Raw genomic sequence first — 20,172 nt, 5'->3', positions numbered from 1 at the left:
TACACAGCACTTGTAGTGCTTGTTCAGCGTGCACTGCTTCTGTGTGACAGAGGCGGCGTCTCTGGAGCGCCACCCGCATGTGTGTAAGTGCGTGCACACAGGCAGTCAGCCCGCGCTGCGCTTCTCAGAAGGGATGCCCTGCTTCCAGCGGCGTGGCTGCCATCACCATGGCAGCGAGCACCACGCCCCCAGGCCTCCCTGTGGCATTCTGTCATCACAAGTCTCCTCCATGGTGATGTCTTGGACAGGTGCCCTACGACATGACTGGCCATCGGACAATAGGACCAGATCTGAAGCTGGGTCTAGAAAACTCCATCCCTCTGCCTGCCCGTTGTGGCTTTGCCTGCTGGCCAGGGACCCAGTCTGGCACCTGTGCAGAGCAAACAGTTTGGGTACAGAAGCCCTAAGTTGTCTGCATGTAAATAACACACACAGAGCACAGAGTCACACACGTAAGTGCGTTCTGTCATTTGTGCGTCAAGTTTTCAACAAGCAGGTGCATGGGGCGTGCTTTATCCCCGCTGAAGGCGGGCCAGATCAGAGAACGTTCTCCAGCGGTGCCGAGCGCTGCATGAGGGCGTTGGGACAGGGGGATGAGAGGGGTGCAGCGGGGAACAGATGTGTGAGCAGCTGGCGTCACACTAGCCGGAACACGAGCTTGGGGACGGAGCTGGGGGAGTATGCAGGCTGCCAGTCCAGACCCTGCTGCTCCCCCGGTTAACTCGGCAGGTCACTCAGTCACCAGGCCTCAGTTTGCTCACCCAGAGGATGGGAGGGTAAGGGGGAGTTGTTGGGCCGGGCGCTATCACGTTCTTTCTCATTGCACGCTAGCTGGCTTGATGCGTTCCACCTGCAGGGACCAAGCACCGCATGAACAAAGGCCCTGACCACAGAGGCTGGAGCAGGATTGCAGTGAGGCGGGGACGGGAGGGCCAGGCGTTTGGCCTCGTGGATGAGACTGCTTGGGACACCTGCATCCTGTATCAGAGGGCCTGGGTTCGAGTCCCGATTCCAGCTCCCTGCTAATGCACACCCTGGGAGGCAGCAGGTGATGGCTCAAGCAGCTGGCTCCCTGCTGCCCACATGGGAGACATACACTGAGTTCTTGGCTTCTGGCTTTGGCCTTGGCCCAGCCTTGGACCTGTGGACATTCAGGGGGAGGGAACGAGTGAAGGGAGACAGCTCTCTCTCTCTCTCTCTCTCTCTCTCTCTCTCTCTTTCTCTCTCTCTCTCTTTGGAATGGGCCCTCACAGTTGAGGGAGCCCTAGGTGTGCAAGCCTGGGCCTGCCTGGGGAGGGCTGGAGTAGAAAGATCCAGAAATCCCCAGAACAGCGGGGTCAGGCGCCTAAACGCCACCCCCGCAGCGAGACTCATGCTTCAGCGACAGTGCCAGCCCGAGGCACTTGGCTCAGATTGCCTGTGCTCACCGCCTGGGCAACAAAGCTCCCGTACAAGCACACATGCACGTGCACATGGCTACAAGAGCGCGCTGGCTCCCTCTGCTTCTTACCGCATTGGATTTCTCGCCAGAGTGGTTGGCACCCCTCGGCATCACATTCCACCTCGCTCTGCTCATTGCTGTGCCCGTCTCCCATGTTCTGGGATCCCCAGTGTCTGAGCAAAGCCTGGCCCCACAATTGCCCCACACAGTAGGCACAGAGGGTATACACACAGGCGTCATGCTCTAGGGTGAAGAGAACCCAGCCAAAGATGAGAGCAGGGCACCTGTGGCTGGGGACAGGCAGGAGGGACAGTGGGGACAGCGGAGGGAGGAGATGCGGGCAAGAAGGGGTGGCCAAGGCCAGCCAGGCAGTGGGTGATGGAGACCAAGCTGGGCCAGCTGTCCAGGTGTGGCTCTCTAGCAGGGTCTAGATGCCCACCTCTCAGGGGCCAGCGCTGTGGCATAGCGGGATAAAGCCCCAGTCTGCAGTCCTGGCATCCCATATGGGCACCAGTTCAAGTCCTGGCTGCTCCACTTCCAACCCAGCTCTCTGCCATGACCAGGGAAAGCAGTAGAAGATGGCCCAAGTTCTTGGGCCCCTGCACCTGCATGGGAGACCTGAAAGAAACTCCTGGCTCCTAGCTTAAGATTGGTGTAGCTCCGGCCATTGCAGCCACCTCTCTCTCTCTCTCTCTCTCTCTCTCTCTCTCTCTCTCTCTTTCTCTCTCTGCCTCTGCTTCTCTCTCTGTGAAACTCTGACTTTCAAATAAATAAATAAATCTTTTAAAAAGAAAAGCAGAGTGACAGAGTAAGAGCTCTTCCATCCATCCACTGGTTCATTCCTCAAATGGCTATGATGGTGAGGGTCTGGCCAGGCCAAACCAGGAGCTAGGAACTCCATCTGAGTCTCCCTTGTGGGTGCAGGGGTCCAAGCACTTGGGCCATCTTCTGCTGCTTTCCTAAGCGCATTGTCAGGGAGCTGGATCAGAGGTGGAGTGGCCGGGACTCGAACCGGCACCCATATGGGATGCCAGCACTGCAGGAAGTGGTTGAACCCACTGCACCACAGCGCCTGGCCCCTCTTGTCTTAATTTGAATGGCCTAGTTCAGATTTTCTTTTATGGAAACAAAACGGACAGAGACAAGTGGCTTGGATGGTTTATTGCAGGAGAAGCAGAGAACCGGACCCAACATCAACCATAGGGCGGGGAGATCTCCTTGGCAGTGAAGGTCCGAGGAGACAGGCCTACAGCTCAGAAGCACCCTGGGTCTTTGTGCGTGGGAGGCACCCACGAACGGTGACAAAGGGGGAGGCCACTGAGGGGGCCGGCACCTGGACTGCCCCCATCAGCGCACCTGCCTGTGTGCAGGACAGAGAGGAGACAGAGTCGGGGTAGGGACGCTGGAGAAAGCACTTCCTGCCTTGGGGAGGGGTGGGAGGGAGACAGGGAAGAGGTGGACGGGCCCTGTAGCCTCCCGCGCGCTCCGAGCCGAGGGTCCGTCTGGTCATCATCTGGGGGCCTTTTTGGTCACACCGCTGCTGCCAGAGGTTTTGGCGAGGGAGTCCTTGAGCTCGCTGCCACAGCTCCCCTTGGTCTTAATGTCGGTCACCACAGGCTTGTAGCTGTATGTGCTGGAGGTGCCGAAGCCCATGCCAAAGCCTGCACCTGCTCCCGCGCTGGTGCTGCTGACGACAGCTGCCAAGAGGGGGAAAAGCAGGCGCGGGCCCGGGTCAGAGCCCCCACCCCACCCTCCCACCCCCGTGCACCCCAGGGCTGGCTCCTTCCTTGCTTTCGTGTTGAGCCAGAGTCGCCCTGTGGTGTGGTTTGAGTTAAGGGAGAGTTTTTTATCAGTCCCGGTCACCTGTGACTTCCTTTCCCTCCTCTGCGGCCCCCGGGTGGGGGTGGGGAACCTGCTTTCTCCCCCCTCCCCCCAGCCCCAAGGGCCATCTGCAGCGTCACTCTTGGGCCACACAAAATTACCAAGTTAAACACTAGCCTGCTATAGAGTTTTTGAACTTCAAGTCCAGCCCACGCTTGCTTGGCTGGGGCAGGGACTGATTTAGAGGGCCTGATATGGCCCGTGGGCTGGCCACACCCACCCCGTTAGTCCCCGCCCACCCATCAGTACCAGACTTTAAGCCTGCAGGAGGAGGGCTCTTTCCTGTGAACCTGCCCCTGGGTGGAGTCGTTTCACAGTGGCCTGCCGCTGCCTCCCTCTAGAGAAGGGGGTGCTGGGGCGGCCCTACCACCAGGAACACAGCAGCACCCCTGAACCCTGAGCAGTGTTTGAGCCCCGGTGGGGTTATCTCACCTACACTTTTGCATCACCCAGCCTCCCAGTGCCCCCTCAATCTCTCTTCCTGTCCCCCCCACCCGACCTTGCTGGGGTCTGGTCGTGATAGAAAAAGGAAGTGGTCTTCCAGAAGCAGCTTCACACCTGTGATGGACGTCATTTGGCCTTTCACAGGCTCTGCTTTCCCTGCCCCCGCTGCTTCCTCCTCCTGGTGTCTAGAGCCCCGACTCTGTGTCCTGTAGTCTTCCCTAAGCACCCCCACCCCCGCCCCCTGACTGTGAGGGGCTTGGATTCTGGCAAGGGCAGAAACGGGAGCTGCAGGTACTTACAGATGCTCACGGAATTGGGATATTCACCAGACATCCTGAGAACGGAAAGACAGGTTACTCCTGCTGAGCATCCCCCCACCCTGCTCCACCTGGGGACACCCCTCCGGGAAGGGTTCCCTCCCCTGAACTGCACCTGCTCCCAGCCTCCTCTCTCCCTGACGCATCCCCAGAAGGATGCTCAACCCTTGGAGACCCCGGATGAAAGTCTTGCTACGGGGAGCCCGCTCCCAGCTAGGAGGCATTCAGATCTCCAGCTGTGTGGGAGAATTGGGCCTCCACTTCCCTCTAGTTACAATAAAGAAGAGAAGGTGTTCGCGTCCTCACGGAGCCCCCAGGCTTTACAAGGGTAACCATGAACTGGCTGACTCTTGGACACCTGCAAGAATACACCGTGCTCTGACCACTCTCTCTCCCTCCACCCATGGGGGTTCTTACGTATTGCTCCTTCTGGCTGGCTAACTTTTGGCCTTCCTTGCTCAGCACGAGGGAAACTCGTTTGCTGAGAGGCTCTGTTTCAGGAGGACATGAACACAACCACAGAGCTGGCTGCCCCTGGCACCAGGCCCCCGCCCGCTGCACCTGCTCTCCTCGCCCTCCAGCAGCTTGCGGTAGGTGGCGATCTCCATGTCCAGCGCCAGCTTCACGCTCATGAGCTCCTGGTGCTCACGCAGCATCCGGGCCAGCTCCTCCTTGGCCTGCTGCAGGGCTCCCTCCAGCTCGTCCAGCTTGGCCCGGGCATCCTTGAGGGCGCAGTCGCCTCGCTGCTCGGCATCCGCCATGGATGTCTCCAGGTTGCCGCACTGAGGGGCACACACACGGGTTCAGCACCTTGCATTGGAGCCCTGCTCAGACAAGCTCCCTCCTCTGATCCTGGCTGATAACCAATGCTTTGAGACGCTTGCAGCTGCTCCAACTTCAGACCTATCTTTTCCCTGGCTCCAGGCATGCTTCACCCAAGCTCATGGGAGAGGCAGGGACAGGCACGGCAAAGGTGTGCCCCCTTCCCACTTGCGGCTACCTGGAGCATCAGTTGGAAGATTCGAATGCTAACCCTGAGAAAGGTCTGTCCACTTAGACTTGGCTCTGCGGTGTATAGGTTGTCTTAGGGGTACAGCGGGGGTGGCAAATGGAGCCTGATAAAGTTCCTGTGTGTCCAGGAAACCTGAAGCACTTGGCGTCTGCCCTCACCCCCCGTCCTGCCCCATATCCCACAGAGAATCATGCTACAGGGCCATGGACTTCAGAGTGACTTCGGTATTGCCGGTGGCTCTACCAGCCTGCAAACACCAGCTGCTGGGGAGAACACGTGACTTCCTGCCGCGTGTTCCATTCATGAGCCGAGTGTGGAACACTCCACCTGCCACACATGCACCTGCTCCTCACTCCTGCGAGGAGGAGACACCTGAGCCGGGAGGCTGCTCTTGCCCCTGCCCCTGCCTCTGCCTCTGCCCCTGCCCCACGTGCTCTCTCATCCTGACTTCGATCAGCCCCACCTGCTGACGCGTATCCCAAGGCATACCTGCTTCTTCACGTTCCCTATCTCCGAGCGGATCCTCTGAATCAGCCGGCTGAGCTCCGAGATCTCGGCCTTGGTGAGCTTCAGGTCATCGCCGTGCTGGCCCGCCGTGGCCTGCAGCTCCTGGATCTGAGCACAGGCGACAAGAGAAGCGGGTACCCGTCAGTGGAAGAAGTCACCTGCTTAGGAGTGTCCCACAGGAGGAAGGGGACCACAGGCCGCCACCAGCTGCCTCACTCTCAGGCATGTGTACACATGTGCTGCTTGAAGAGAAGGCGCTGGTGTGCTCATGGGCCTTGCCATGCCTGCACCCAGCACCCACCTTGGTCTGGTACAGCGCCTCGGCCTCAGCCTTGCTCCTCTGGGCGATGTCCTCGTACTGGACACGGATGTCATCGATGATGCTGTCCAGGTCCAGGTCCCGGTTGTTGTCCATGGACAGCACCACGGACGTGTCGCTGATGTGGGACTGCATCTGGGCGATCTCCTGGGGACAGCGGGGACAGGAGAGCCGGTCAGGGAGCTCTCACGAGGGGCCTGCTGCCCCTGGTCCTCCTGGGTCAGAGTCCTCGCTGCTCTGCTCCGGCCTTTCTCAGCACCAGTGGCTGCCAGGCAGGAGAACGAGTGCCTTGGGCTCGCAGCCCAGATGGTGGAACCCCTTCCCCGATGTGCGTGCCCCTCTGCTCCGACCCCTTCCACGTTCCCTTCCTGGAACACCAGCAGTGCCACCTCCCCCAGAGGGTCAAGTCTGAGCTCCTGCCTGGGAAGGAACTCAGGGGCCCGTGGCGGTGGGGGTGGGGGGGCAGGACCTCTCCATTCTCCAGGCTTCTGGTCCTCACTGCCCATGCCCCCACCCCAGTGCCCACTGAGAGCGTCCTCCCTTTGCTTTCTCCCAGGACTGTCCCTGCCCCTTCCTCCCCATGTGGATCTCCCGCCGCCACAGTCCCCTGCACACCGTGTTCATGGCTCCTGGGGGCTGCCCTGAACTGAGAGGTGTCTGTCCAGCAGGCCCTGCTGCACACCTGCGCCCGGGCCCAGGCCAGGAAGCCGCCTGCGAGAGGAGCTGGGCGCTCGGCCGGGTCGGCAAAGTGCTCACCCCTTCATAGAGACGCTTCAAGTACTTGAGCTCATCCGTCATGGCGTCCACCTTGGCCTGGAGCTCCACCTTGTTCATGTAGGCGGCGTCCACGTCCTGCAGGGCGCACAGCACAGACACACTGCCCTGACTGGGGCCAGCTGCCCACCCTTCTCCCCCTCCCAGCCACGGGGCCCCGTTCCCTCGCTCCCTCCATTCCCCTGCCCCCTGCCCAGTCCCCCTGAGTGGACCAGCTGATGGGAGAGGGGGGTGCGCTGGCCCAGCTGCAGGTGCAGCAGGATGCCTGGGATTTAAATCTGGGGGTCCTGGGAGCAGCAGGCATCCCAGGCGAGGCACCTGAGGGGAGGGAGCCTGGCAGTCAGAATCCCAGGGTCCCTACAGCCGGCACTGGGCCCCTTCCTGCACCCCCGTACCTTCTTGAGCACCACAAACTCGTTCTCTGCGGCCGTGCGCTTGTTAATCTCCACTTCGTACCTGTGCAGGGCGGGAGCGGGGAGGCAGCATTGCTGTGAGGACGTGAGCATTGCTCGGTTCCTCCAGTGCCCACCAGAGACACAGTACAGGGGCCACTGCCCGGCCTCCCACTCGCTACAGAAGGCGCCCTCTGCCGTGTGCACCTTGCCCTGCGTCACGGCTGGAGACAAAGCCCTCCCAGGCACCACCCTAAAGCACTATTCTCACCTTTTCTTTTTAAATTTATTTGAGAGACAGACAGACAGACAACTCCCATCCACTGGCTCACTCCCCAAATTCCCCACAGCCGTTGGGCGCTCAATCCGGGTCTCCCACCATGGGTGGCCGGAGCCATCCCTGCAGCCTCCTAGGGTCTGTATTAACAGGAAGCTGGACTCAGGAGCTGGAGCCGGGAATCAAACCCAGCACTGGGATACGGGACGCAGGTGTCCTAATCCGTGTTTTAGCTGCTGCGCCGAATGCCTTTGAAAGAAATGTTATACCGATTGTTCACACAGCGGACCTCCGGAAGTCCACGGAAAATGGAAATGAAAGATAAGTTGATTTTGGTGCCAAGAACTTATACATACAGAGGGTCTGCAAGAAGTTCATGGGATTGCATATTCTGAAAACATTAAAAAAAAACTTGCACCAAAATTAACTTTTAATTCCATTTTCCCTGCAAACATTTTGAAGTATCCTTGTATTTCTACTCATGGTGAAGCAAGATCTTAGAATCAGCATTTGGATAGCACTGGGATTTTTTTTTAAAGACTTTTTTTTTTTTTTGACAGGCAGAGTGGACAGTGAGAGAGAGAGACAGAGAGAAAGGTCTTCCTTTACCGTTGGTTCACCCTCCAATGGCCACTTCGGCCAGCGCGCTGCAGCCGGCGCACCACACTGATCTGAAGCCAGGAGCCAGGTGCTTCTCCTGGTCTCCCGTGGGGTGCAGGGCCCAAGGACTTGGGCCATCCTCCACTGCACTCCCGGGCCACAGCAGAGAGCTGGACTGGAAGAGGGGCAATCGGGACAGAATCCGGCGCCCTGACTGGGACTAGAACCCGGTGTGCCGGCTCTGCAAGGTGGAGGATTGGCCTATTGAGCCGCGGTGCCGGCCTTAAATATTTATTTACTTATTTATTTATTTATTTGAAATTCAGAGTTACACACAGAGAGAAGGAGAGGCAGAGAGAGAGAAAGAGAGACAGAGAGAGAGAGAGGTCTTCCACCTGCTGGTTCACTCCCCAATTGGCCACAATGGCTGGAGCTGCGCCGATCCAAAGCCAGGAGCCAGGAGCCTCCTCCCGGTCTCCCACGTGGGTGCAGGGACCCAAGCACTTGGGCCATCTTCTGCTGCTTTCCCAGGCCATAGCAGAGAGCTGGATCAGAAGTGGAGCACCCGGGTCTTGAACTGGCACACATATGGGATGCCAGCACTGCAGGTGGCAGCTTTACCCACTACACCACAGTGCTGGCCCTGACTGGGATGTTTTAAGACAGATATATTGTGTGCCTCCCACTCCCGGGAAGGCAGGCAGGTGAGTTCACAGCAGTGGTTAAGACAACGCACAGGATGCCTGCAGCCCGGGTCGCAGTGCCCGGCCTGCATGCCAGCTGCACTCCGAATCCTGGCTTCCTACCGATGCGCACTGTGGGAGGCGGCAGGAGATGGCTCAAGTAGTCGGCTCCCTGCCACCCACATAGGAGACCCAGATGGAGTCCCAGCTCCTGGCTTCCGCCTGACGCTAGAGGGTGCAGGCACTTGGAGAGTGAACCAGCACAGGAGAAATCTTGCTGTCTCCTCTCCCTCTCTTCTCCCTCTCTCTACCCCTGACTCCCTTTCCTTCTCCCTGTCTTCCCCCTCCTTCTTCTATCTCTTCCTCTCTTCCTCCCTCTCTCTCTCTCTCTCTCTTTCTGCCTTTCAAATAAGTAAAAATACATAAAAATTTTAAAAATAAGCACAAGCAAGGGCCGGCACTGTGGTGCAGTAGATTAATCCTCCGCCTGCAGCTCCAGTATCCCAAATGGGTGCCGGTTCTAGTCTCAGTTGCCCCATTTCCAATCCAGCTCTCTGCTATGGCCTGGGAAAGCAATAGAAGATGGCTCAAGTGCTTGGGCCCCTGCACCCACATGGGAGACCGGGAGGAGGCTCCTGGCTCCTGGCTTCGGATCGGCACAACTCCAACTGTTGCAGCCATCTGGGGAGTGAAGCAATGTAAAGAAGACCTTTCTCTCTGCCTCTCCTTCTCACTGTCTGTAACTCTACCTCTCAAATAAATAAATAAAATTTTTCTTTAAAAAAAAAAAAGCATAAGCAAATTCCCCAGTATGCTATAACACGGGTGAAGCTTGAAGACATTTCGCTAAGGTAAGGGAAATAAGTCAACTATAAAAAGACAGATACTGCACGAGTCCACTCATCTGAGACACTCAGAATAGTCCCAACCACAGAGACACCGGAGGCAGGTGGCGGCCAGGGCTCAGCCTGGGGGTGGGGGAGAGATGGGCATTGTCACTGAATGGTCCTGAGATAGAAGGACTGTGGGGTGGGCGGTGGTGACGGCTGCCCGACATCATGAACACATACAGTGTCACCATGTTATCACTCACGTTACGACAGCAAGTTTTATATTAAGTGTATTTTACAACAGCAAACTCAATAGAAGAAAGGTTGCTAGAAAATGCCTTTCTTTTCATTTAGTTGGATGCAAACAATTTTCCCCAGCTCTCAACTCCTTCCTAAGGTGCGCCCCTGCAGCCAGCACCCCCGCCCCCCGCCAGCAGCTGTGCCCGTGCACGGCCCAGGTGGAGGCAGGTGGGTTAACAGAGCCAATTATGTAGAACAGGACTGGCAGGGCCTCTGAGACCGCCAGATTCTCCCACTCACATTGGATAAAACACACAGGAAACAGTTTCCACAGGTTAACTCATACTCTGCATACTCAAATGAATTGAAATCTTTTTATCAAATTGTATCACAAAATAGTTATCGGCATTAGAGTCAATCATTATCGCTTTTATAAAACAATCATTTCTACCTTCTCTTAATAAAAATAAAGGATATGCTATTTTCTAGACTGATTAGTTTTTACTAGTTTATATCATCCTGTTTCATAAAATATCTTAAAAATACTTGGTCAAGATGGTTGTCAAAATCAATGACAAGAGTTGTCATTTTCAGTTCCCTGCTGATGTGCCTGGGAAAGCAGTAGAAGATGGCCCAAGTCCTTGGGCCCCTGCACCCATGTGTGAGACCTGGAAGAAGCTCCTGGCTCCTGGCTTCAGATCAGCGCAGCTCCGGCCGATGCAGCCATTTGGGGAGTGAAACAGTGGATGGAAGACCTCTCTCTCTCTCTGTCTCTCCCTCTCTCTGTCTATAACTCTACCTCTCAAATAAATAAAATCTTTTTAAAAAAAAATCACCACGGCTACACTGCTCATCACACACATGCAGTTGTACGTGGGTGCCACGGTGGCTGAATTCCCACCATCCATCATCTGAGTGAGCAGGCTTCTGTCATCCAGACACTGGGGTCTACGAGAGAGTGAGGGCACTCTGGAAGCTCTAATTAAGATCTGCTTGTGATAAGAGGTGCATAAACAGCCCAGGCATAAGAAATCAGTGATTAAGCTAACTCGAAAAGGCTCCTGCTACAAACATCGAATTATTTCTCCTACCTGTGACTGCACGCATGCTAAACACTGCCCCAAAGTCTCCACCCACATTATTTCATGTAACCCCGCAACAGCCCCACGAGGCGGGTCCCATTATGATCCCAAGTGTACAAACAAGGCTGGCCAAGACCCTAGCCCTCGTTAGTGGTGATGCTGGGATTCCCTCCCGAGGCTGGGGACGAGGCGTGAGCCGAGTGGGGTGCTTGGATTCTCCCAAGAGCCTCCAGCATTACTCTCTCGGCAGCTCTTCCAAGCAGCAGGGCCAGGATCGGTATTTGATTTCTATCAATATTAAAGCTAAAGCTCATAAAAGCCCCAGAGACTCAGGTAGAGGGGAGTGGAGCTTGTGGAACTTCGGGATCATGAGACACAGCCCCAGGTCTCCATAAAGGTTCCGGCTAGGACTTAGCTCAGTGGCGGGGAGGGGGGGACTTCAGAATCGGCCTGGACAGGTTGCATGTGGAGCACAAACAAGAAAGAGCTCGGCTCCAGCCACCTCCACCCCCTGGAACTGTGGACGCAGTCCCCTGTCCCCAGACACCCCGGGTCACACTGAGCCAGAGGCCTCACTGTCTCATCACAGGCTCCGCTCCAAGGGAGAGACCGTTTCTGGCCCTACACAGTGGCCAAAAATTCAGCTCAAATATGGGATTCAGCCTCTCAGGAAGCAAGCTTTTAAAACTCTAAAATGTGGGGCCAGCACTGTGGTGTAGTGGGCTAAGCCGCCTCCTGCAGTGTCAGCATCCCATATGGGCACCAGTTCAAGTCCCGGCTGCTCCTCTTCCGATCCAGCTCTCTGCTATGGCCTGGAAAAGCAGTGGAGGATGGCCCAAGTCCTTGGCCCCTGCACCCCCTTGGGAGACCTGGATGAAGCTCCTGGCTCCTGGCTTTGGATCAGCACAGCTCCACTCGTTGCAGCCATTTGGGGAGGGAATCAGCGATGGAAGACTCTCTCTCTCTCTCTCTCTCTCTCTCTCTCTCTCTCTCTCTCTCTCCCCGCCTCTCCCTCTGTAATTCTACCTCTCAAATAAATAAATAAATCTTAAAAAAAAAAAAAAACTTCTAAAATATGTCCTGAGACTGGCGGCGTGTCTCTGGTCTGGAGCCGCCACCGGCACCCTCCCCCAGGAGGAACGCGAGGCCATCGGGTCCCTCGCTCCTGCTGCAATTCAGAGCACCATTTGGGATCCCAGTGGCACCAGCCAAGGCGACAGCAAGGGCTCCAAGCAGAAACGCGTGGAGCGCGACCCCAACGCGCGCGCATGCGTGGCGCTCACTCACCGCTTCTTGTAGTCCTCCACCACGTCGCGCATGTTGCGCAGCTCCGAGTCCAGCCTCACCCGGTCGCCCGACAGCATCTCCAGCTGCTTCTGCATGGTGCTGATGCGGCCCTCATAGATGGGCTCCAGGTTCCTCCGGGAGATGTTCAGGTCCAGCTGCTGCAGCAGGTTCCACTTGGTCTCCAGCACCTGGTTCTGCTGCTCCAGGAAGCGCACCTGGAATGCACAGGCGGTCACAGCCCAGGGTCCCCCGTGCTGTTGTCCCCTCCCAGCATGGGGAGGGGGAGCCTCGCATGTCGAGGGGGTGGGGGTGGCAGCAGGAAGGAGCCAGGCTCATCAAAGGGTGGCTCTGGCCAGAGGGTCGCGTCTCTCAGACGAGGAATAAAAGGAAGGAGGAAGTGGGCACAGCAGCGCTATCATCTCTTGCTGTCAAAGGCCAGTGCTGAGTAAGGTCCCATCCGTGTCACCGAGCAACGTCCCCGTCAGTGTCTCCCCTGGTTACTCTCGGCCCCTGTCACTTCGAGGCCCTGTCGTCTTTCCTCTCCCTGAAGTCACTGCCTCTGGATCTCCAGGCTCCCTCCCTACCACTCCAATTTCGGGGCTCACTCCTCTTAACACATGTGGCGTCCAAAGCTCCCCCAATCCCACCCCTTTTCGCCCCTCCTCCAGGAAGGGTCCCGGCTCACACGACCACCCTGAATCCTTCCTTCCAGGTCTTTCCTGGTTGCCTGGGCACCATGCCAGGTGGCAGTCCCGGACCTGAGCCCATTGTACAGATGGGAAAATAGAGGCCTGGGGAGGGAGGCTGTAGCTCTCCCCGGCTCTCACAGGGCTCATCAATGGCAGAGCCAGGCGCACCGTGGGCCCCGCAGGGAAAGGATGAGCAGGTGCACAGAACCCACCTTGTCGATGAAGGAGGCGAACTTGTTGTTCAGGGCCTTGATCTGCTCCCGCTCCTGGGCGCGCACCCGCTGGATCTCAGGGTCCAGCTCCAGGTTGAGGGGCGCCAGCAGGCTCTTGTTGACGATAACCTGAGGGATGCCCCCGGGCGGGCATACGGATGGGCACGCAGGTCCCAGCCCGGCGCTCCCGAAGACTGTGCCCACGAAGCCGCCCAGGCGGCCGCCACTCCGTCCGGCCCCGGCCGCTGCGCTGAGCGCCAGGCGCCTGCCGCCCCCGACGCAGAACAGGCTCCTGCTGCCAAAGGCCGCCGTGCCCTTGACCCCGGCCCGGAACGAGGTGGAGCTGCTACTGAGCCGGCCCGAGACGACGGCGGAGGAGCCGCTGAAGCCCGGGCGCTCCCCGCCGGAATACAGGGACAGCTGGCGGCTCATGGCTGGCGAGGATGGACGGCGCGGGGCTGTGCGTGCGGGTCGTGCGGGCGGTGCGGACCTTGTGGTCGGTGCGTGCGGTGTGCGCGTGCAGGAAGGGGGCACTCCAGCCGTTGTGCTGCAGGGCTGGCGCGCCCCTTAAATATCCGGGCGCACCAGGGGGCTGGAGTCAGCCTAATTTGTAGGTCCGGAACTCCTTTTAGATCCCCTGGAGCCTCTTCTTCATCGGGGAAATTACCATCCGCTCTCAGATTTTTGTCTCCCACCTTGAGTCCCCCGTAAAACGGCCCAGAACCCAGCATTTGCTTTGCTCCTGCATTATAATAATTTGGCCGCCTATCTCCGCCCGCTGCCCTCCAATTACCAGGCTTATCCCGGCGGGATCTCGGAGCACACCTCCTGAGGGTCTGGCCGGTGCGTGGGTGCCGGGGGCTGGGGGTGTTTGTGGAGCTATGTGCAGACTGGCTCTACCGCAGGTGCACAGGACCAGGGTCAAGAATGTTCTAGAGAGTCGTCCCCTCCTGTCAGGGCAGGAGCTGCTGAGTTGGGGCGGGGGGGATCGCAGCCCCTCGTACAGGAACCACCGCACCCCCACCCCGGCCCAGGGTTCGGGTCCCAAGTGCCGAGGGCTGATATTGAGCCAGAGCTAAGAGCAGGTCTGGTTGAAGGGTAGGGGAGGTGGCGGCTGGAGAACGCTGGACGCCTGTGGGCGTGGCTTGGAAGACTGCTTTGCTTAATTTTAAGAGCAGAAAATGATCACTCGTCCAATCCAAGAGCCCCCGGAGTGACCCCTGCTGCCCTGGCATTGCTGATCCGGCATCAAACGTGGCCGGAGTCCGGCAGCAAGGCTAATCCCCCATAGAACAGCGATCATTTCAGCGTTGGGAGCAGAACGAGTCGCCGCGGAATTTTAAACACGGAGAGGATATCGGCGGCGGCGAGCTAGCGGCCACTGGACATGCAGGCGTTACCCTGGAAAGCAACGTTTTGGTTCCTCCCTGTTTGCCTGCACGGCTCGCGACCGAGCCTAAGCTTGCCGTGGGACCCTCACAGGGGCTACCCGAGGACACCTGGGGGTGCTCGGCTGACACAGCCTCCCCTGGGCCAACCCCAGGGCGTAATAGCAGCCAAGGTGAGTGGTGCAGATGGCGCCGGGCCAGATGGACAGATAGGGGCGTCTGCGGTGTCCCTGGGCTGCCTTGTTGGGGCGGGGTGGGGGCGGGGGCGCAACCTGTAGTCCTCAGGGAGAAGTGATGTCATCACGGCTGGGGACCAGTAGCCTTGAGAGGGGCTCCGGGTTACGCTTTTCAGTATTTCGTGCGATTTTTCCTTCCGCCCCCTAATTTTAGCCAGAGTGTTTGTTTTCCTGAAAAGCACAAGGACTCGTTTGCTAATTCTGGCCCCCAGGACAGACGCGAGGAAGGGGATCCGGCTGGGAGAGGAGCAGTCCTTCGGTGGAGTGACCTACAGAGGGAGTTTCTGAGACCATGTCTCCTGGGTGACTTCTCCCGCCCAGGGAACAGGAAGGATGGCATCCTTATCTTCCTCGAGGGCACGGCTGGCGCGACCAATCAGGATTCCTCCACCCCGGGATTACCCTTATCGCGGATGCTGTAGGGACAGACGTGTGGGATCAAAGGCGGCTGAGGGCTGGGAGAAGGAACCCCTGTTGCACCTGCTCCTGGCGGCGGCTGGCTGTGCCACCTCGGGCCCCGGGTGGCCACCTCTCCCATTAGCTCTCGGGCTAACGCCACCCCTGGATTTCTAGACCAGGCCAGCAGCATTGCCCTGGGAAGCCAGAGCTGGACAGTGACGGGCAGGATGCTGCAGCAGTAAACAGGGGTCGCCGTACGTGTGTCGTCCAAATCCACAAAACCTGAAGACCACCAGTGAGCCCCAAACTGCAGACTCTGGGTGATAGTGGCCCCCTGACGTAGGCTCATCTGATGTGACAAATACTGCGTGCTCTGGTGGGGCTTGTTGGCCCCAGGGAGAGGCCAGGGGCAATCTCCATACCTGCCCCCCTATTTTTTGCTGTGACTCTACAACTGCTCTAAAAAAATTAAAAATGAATAAAATTATCTGAAAAAATGAATCTCCATAAAAAATTAGAAAGGGAAAGGCAGACGGAGGAGAAAAAAGGGCTGGAGTGTGAGTGGGAGAGAGAGAGCGGGAAGAATCTTCAAGTTCCCAAATCTGTATATATTAAATGCATGTAGTTGTATTCCTTAAACAAAATAATTTTTAAAAAGTTAATGCAAGTGGAATTTGAAAATAAATATAATTTTATGCAAAAAAATAAAAAGTTGACAAAGTCATAAAAAATTAAAATCTAGGGGCCGGCACTGTGGCACAGCAGGTTAACGCCCTGTCCTGAAGCACTGGCATCCCATATGGGCACTGTTCAAGACCCGGTTGCTCCATTTCCAATCCAGCTCTCTGCTATGGCCTGGGAAAGCAGTAGAAGATGGCCCAGGTACTTGGGCCCCTGCATCCACGTGGGAGACATGGAAGAAGCTCCTGGCTCCTGGCTCCTGGCTTCAGATTGGTGCTGCTCTGGCATTTGTGGCCAATTGGAGAGTGAACCAGCAGATGGAAGACCTCTCTCTCTCTCTTTCTCTGCCTTTCTTTCTCTCTGTGTGTAACTCTGACTTTCAAGTAAAATAATTAAATCTTTAAAAAAATTAAAATCTAATAAATAAATAAATTGATGGGTGGTGCTGAGCTGTCACCCAGGGCTGGGGACACTTGGTGCTTTTGCTGTGCCGAAGGGTGGCCCAAAACTCCATGTTTTCCACAGCCACCGAGAAGTAGGATTGTGTAAAAATGGGGTTGTTCCTCTACTTTTCACTATTTCTGGATTTTCTAATGTGAATGTCTATGTTTTGGTAAATGACAGCTTTCAAAAAAAAATAAAGGGGCTAGCATTGTGGCATAGCAGATAAAGCTCCCACCTGCAGTGCTGGCATCCCATATGGGCGCCGGTTCGAGTCCCAGCTGCTCCACTTCCCATCCAACTCTCTACTGTGGCCTGGGAAAGCAGTGAAAGATGGCCCAATTGCTTGGGTCCCTGCACCCACAAGGGAAACTCAGATGGAGTTCCTAGCTCCTGGTTTGGCCTGGCCAGACCCTCACCATCATAGCCATTTGAAGAGTGAACCAGTGGATGGATGGAAGATCTCTTACTCTCTGTCACTCTGCTCCTGGCTCCTGGCTTTGGATCCATGCAGCTCCGGCCATTGCGGCCAGCTGGGGAGTGAACCAGCGGATGGAAGACCTCTCTCTCTCTCTCTCTCTCTCTCTCTCTCTCTCTCTCCCTGCCTCTGCCTCTCTGTAACTCTGCCTTTCAAATAAATAAATAAATAAATCTTTTTTAACAAAAAGAAATTGCCTAAAATAATCAGTGCAATATACGAACTGATCAAAATAGAATGAACTTTGGAAAACAAGGCTGCAAGACTGTCACTAACATCACAATCATTATGTTGCAAATAACAGGGATATTGCTTATTATGGTTCTTCCCAGGGAGGGACAACTGAAAGCCCTTCATTTCAAAGGCGGAAGAGAAGTTAATTAGCTGTCTTGGTAACTGTACATTTGTACACTTTAAGCACTCCTTAAAGGTTACAGAAAAGTAATAAACATATAGGGAGACTACAGTGCAGTGCCCTATTTACAGTACAGCAGAAGATCAAATTTAAAGTAACCGAGTTCAAATGTACATAATTGTTACTGCATTGGCTACATTAGCTACATTATACCTGGAGGGAACAAAAGCTCTCTCCCTGCTCCCAGACAAGACCTATGTAATAGCCAGCAGGGATTAAATAGAAATCGCAGACACCTGCTTTCATTTTTTTTTTTTTTTTAAGAGCTCACATAGGGGCCAGTGCTGTGGCATAGCGGGTAGAGCCGCTGCCTGCAGTGCCGGCATTCCATATGGGCACTGGTTCGAGTCCCGGCTGTTCCACTTCTGATCCAGCTCTCTGCTGTGGCCTGGGAAAGCAGTAGAAGATGGCCCAAGTCCTTGGGACCCTACACCTGCATGGGAGACCCAGAAGAAGCTCCTGGCTCCTGGCTTCAGATTGGCACAGCTCCAGCCATTGTGGTCCTCTGGGGAGTGAACCAGTGGATGGAAGACCTCTCTGTTTCTCTGCCTCTCCTCTCTCTGTGTAACTCTGCCTTTCAAATAAATAAATAAATCTTTTTTTAAAAAAAAGAAAGCTCACATGTGTGAAGGGAACACCATCCACTAAGTCATGTTTTTCAGTTTCCATATTTCTAAAATAAGATGGGGTTTACATTTGACTTTTTTTTAGCCATTTTAAAAAATAACAGGAGTGACTGTCATTTGGATGCCACCAGTGCTCATCCCCCTCCATCATCCGGAGATTTTTCTTGTGGTTAATTTATTAAAAAGTACAAATGTAATTTAAGCACAGATACCAAGCAAAATTGCTCTTTGCCTGGAGTACTGTACCCAAGCATTAGTACACTCCGAATCTCCTAAAAAGCATTTTCTGGAAAGTCCCAATAAATTCCAAGTTCTTTTCACAGATGACTGTGCTGCCAGTTTAGAGACGCTGGCTGGTTAACTGAGGGTCAAGGGAGTCATTTGTATCCACCTGCAGTGATGAGAAATGACCACCATGAGAGAAGGGGACACACAGTAGCCGTTTCCCCTGTCTGCTGCTGGAACACTGGTCCGAGGGGACCCGGGCGTCATTCATCACGAGTTCAAAGCCATATTAGAAACTTGACTCTCCCCTAAGCCTCTCCTTTTCGGAAGTCCCACTGGGCTGGTTCAATGCTGCAGTCCTGCTGGTATTTAGGAAGCAGAAGGATTTCCCAGCTGGTTCAAACTGGAGGTCTAGTTACCGCCTCGCCAACTGCTGGTTGCTTCTGTAGGTCCAGTAAGGTCTGCTCCTCTTCCACTAGCAGAATTCACCCCTGGAGTCTGGGCTTCATCCTTTTTAGCTATTGCCTGACCTGTTTCAGTGACATCTGTTGATGTTTTAGCTGACAGCTCCTTGAATAATAAGCTGTTGTCGCCTGCATAGGTGACGTATGTCGCCTGAAGCTTTTTTTAAAGATTCATTTGTTCATTTGAAAGTCAGAGTTATAGAGAGGCAGAGGGAGAGAGGGAGAGAGGAAGAGAGGGAGAGAGGGAGAGAGGGAGAGAGGGAGAGAGAGAGAGAGAGAGAGTGAGAGAGAGAGAGAGAGAATCTTCCATTCGCTGGTTCACTCCCCAGTTGACCACAACAGCTGTGCCAATCCGAAGCCAGGAGCTTGCTCCTAGTCTCCTACACAGGTGCAGGGGCCCAAGGACTTGGGCCATCTTCCACTGCTTTCCTAGGCCATAGCAGAGAGCTGAATCAGAAGCAGAGCAGCCGGGTCTCAAACCGGCACCCATATGGGATGCCGGCACTGCAGGCAGAAGTTTTACCCGCTACGCCACAGCACCAGTCCCTACCTCTGAAGCTCTTTAACCCAGTTTTTCACTCTTGCAAAGGACTCCTCATTTGTGATTCCAGGAACAACAATGGCTGCTTGTGTGGGGTAGCCTTCTGTTACTGATAGCACAGGGCTGCGGTGACACCTGTTGTGGTTAAGTCTCTGTTAGGGCCATACATAGGTGTCTTTGTCCTTGCATCCCAAGCACCAGCATGTACCACGCACAGGAAGAACACCTGGTAAGCATTTGTTGAGCTGCTCTCCTCCACTGGCATAAGCGCAGATTCCCAAGTCCGCTTACTCTATCAGCCTCCCTTGGGAAATAAACAGACTGTCCTTATGGTTTATGGGCATTGTTATGACTTCGATATTAATTTGGGTGGCCCCCAAAGTCCCATGTATTAAAGGCTGGGTCCTCAAGTGGTTGATGGATTAACACTCATGGTTGATGGATGAAGGATGGAGGCTGGGAGGTGGGCTCAGTGGGCAGAAGGCCCCCAAAGGCAGTGGCTTGGTTACAGAGGCTGAGTTTGGTTTGGCCCTTTCTCTCTGGGTCACCCAGCCCTTCCTCTGCACATGTCACAGCACCCCCGGCGGTTGCCACCACCCACTGGTCAGGTTCCAGCCCAGTGGGGCCACCCGATCTTGGACTGTGAACCTTCAAAACCATGAGCCAAAATAAGCCTCTACCCTTCTTAAGTAGCTCTGGTCAGGTATTTGCTACAATGAAGAGAAAATGACAAAGGCAGGGGCCACTTCAAGTGTGGATTTCAGGAAATGCTTTGGCAGCAGCTATAAGCTTCTTCCAGTGAGCTAATTAAGTTTTTGAGCCACAAATATGGAGGACAAGCTTCTGTCCCCACAAACATTTTTTAGAAGTTTTATTTATTTATTTGAAAGAGATACACAGAGAGAGGAGAGGCAGAGAGAGAGGTCTTCCATCCACTGGTTCACTCCCCAATTGGCTGCAATGGCTAGAGCTGTGCCAATCCAAAGCCAGGAGCCAGGAGTCTTTTCTGGGTCTCCCACGTGGGTGCAGGGGCCCATGAACATGGGCCATATTCTACTGCTTTCCCAGGCCACAGCAGAGAGCTGGATCAGAAGTTGAGCAGCCAAGACATGAATCGTTACTCATATTGGATGCCGGCACTGCAGGCGGGAGCTTTACCCACTATGCCACGGGGTCGGTCCCCCACTAATATTACTAAACATCAATTCCGTGCCAGGAACTGCATAGGGCAGCCTCTGCTGTCTTGTTTGAGCTCACCAGCCACCTGGGTGTACCACTTCTGCCTGTGTTA

General features: G+C 55.4%; 1 protein-coding gene across 2 annotated transcripts; it reads right to left on the bottom strand.

Moving 5' to 3' along the window:
* Positions 1-2,950: 2,950 nt before the first annotated feature.
* Positions 2,951-13,419, bottom strand: LOC133767741 (keratin, type II cytoskeletal 72-like). 2 transcript variants are annotated; one of them, XM_062202178.1, is made up of 9 exons: positions 12,988-13,419; positions 12,087-12,301; positions 7,091-7,151; positions 6,678-6,773; positions 5,904-6,068; positions 5,585-5,710; positions 4,645-4,865; positions 4,066-4,100; positions 2,951-3,138 (listed from the first exon to the last, which is right to left on the bottom strand). In XM_062202178.1, exons 1-9 carry the CDS (start codon positions 13,417-13,419, stop codon positions 2,951-2,953), a joined length of 1,539 nt encoding a protein of 512 aa, XP_062058162.1. The 2 variants fall into 2 exon arrangements, with proteins under 2 accessions (XP_062058162.1, XP_062058163.1); XM_062202179.1 differs by lacking the exon at positions 5,585-5,710.
* Positions 13,420-20,172: the final 6,753 nt, after the last annotated feature.

This window comes from Lepus europaeus, chromosome 10, assembly GCF_033115175.1.
Source record: "Lepus europaeus isolate LE1 chromosome 10, mLepTim1.pri, whole genome shotgun sequence".
Lineage (NCBI taxonomy): Eukaryota > Metazoa > Chordata > Mammalia > Lagomorpha > Leporidae > Lepus > Lepus europaeus.
This window is presented reverse-complemented; position numbering and strand designations above follow the sequence as displayed.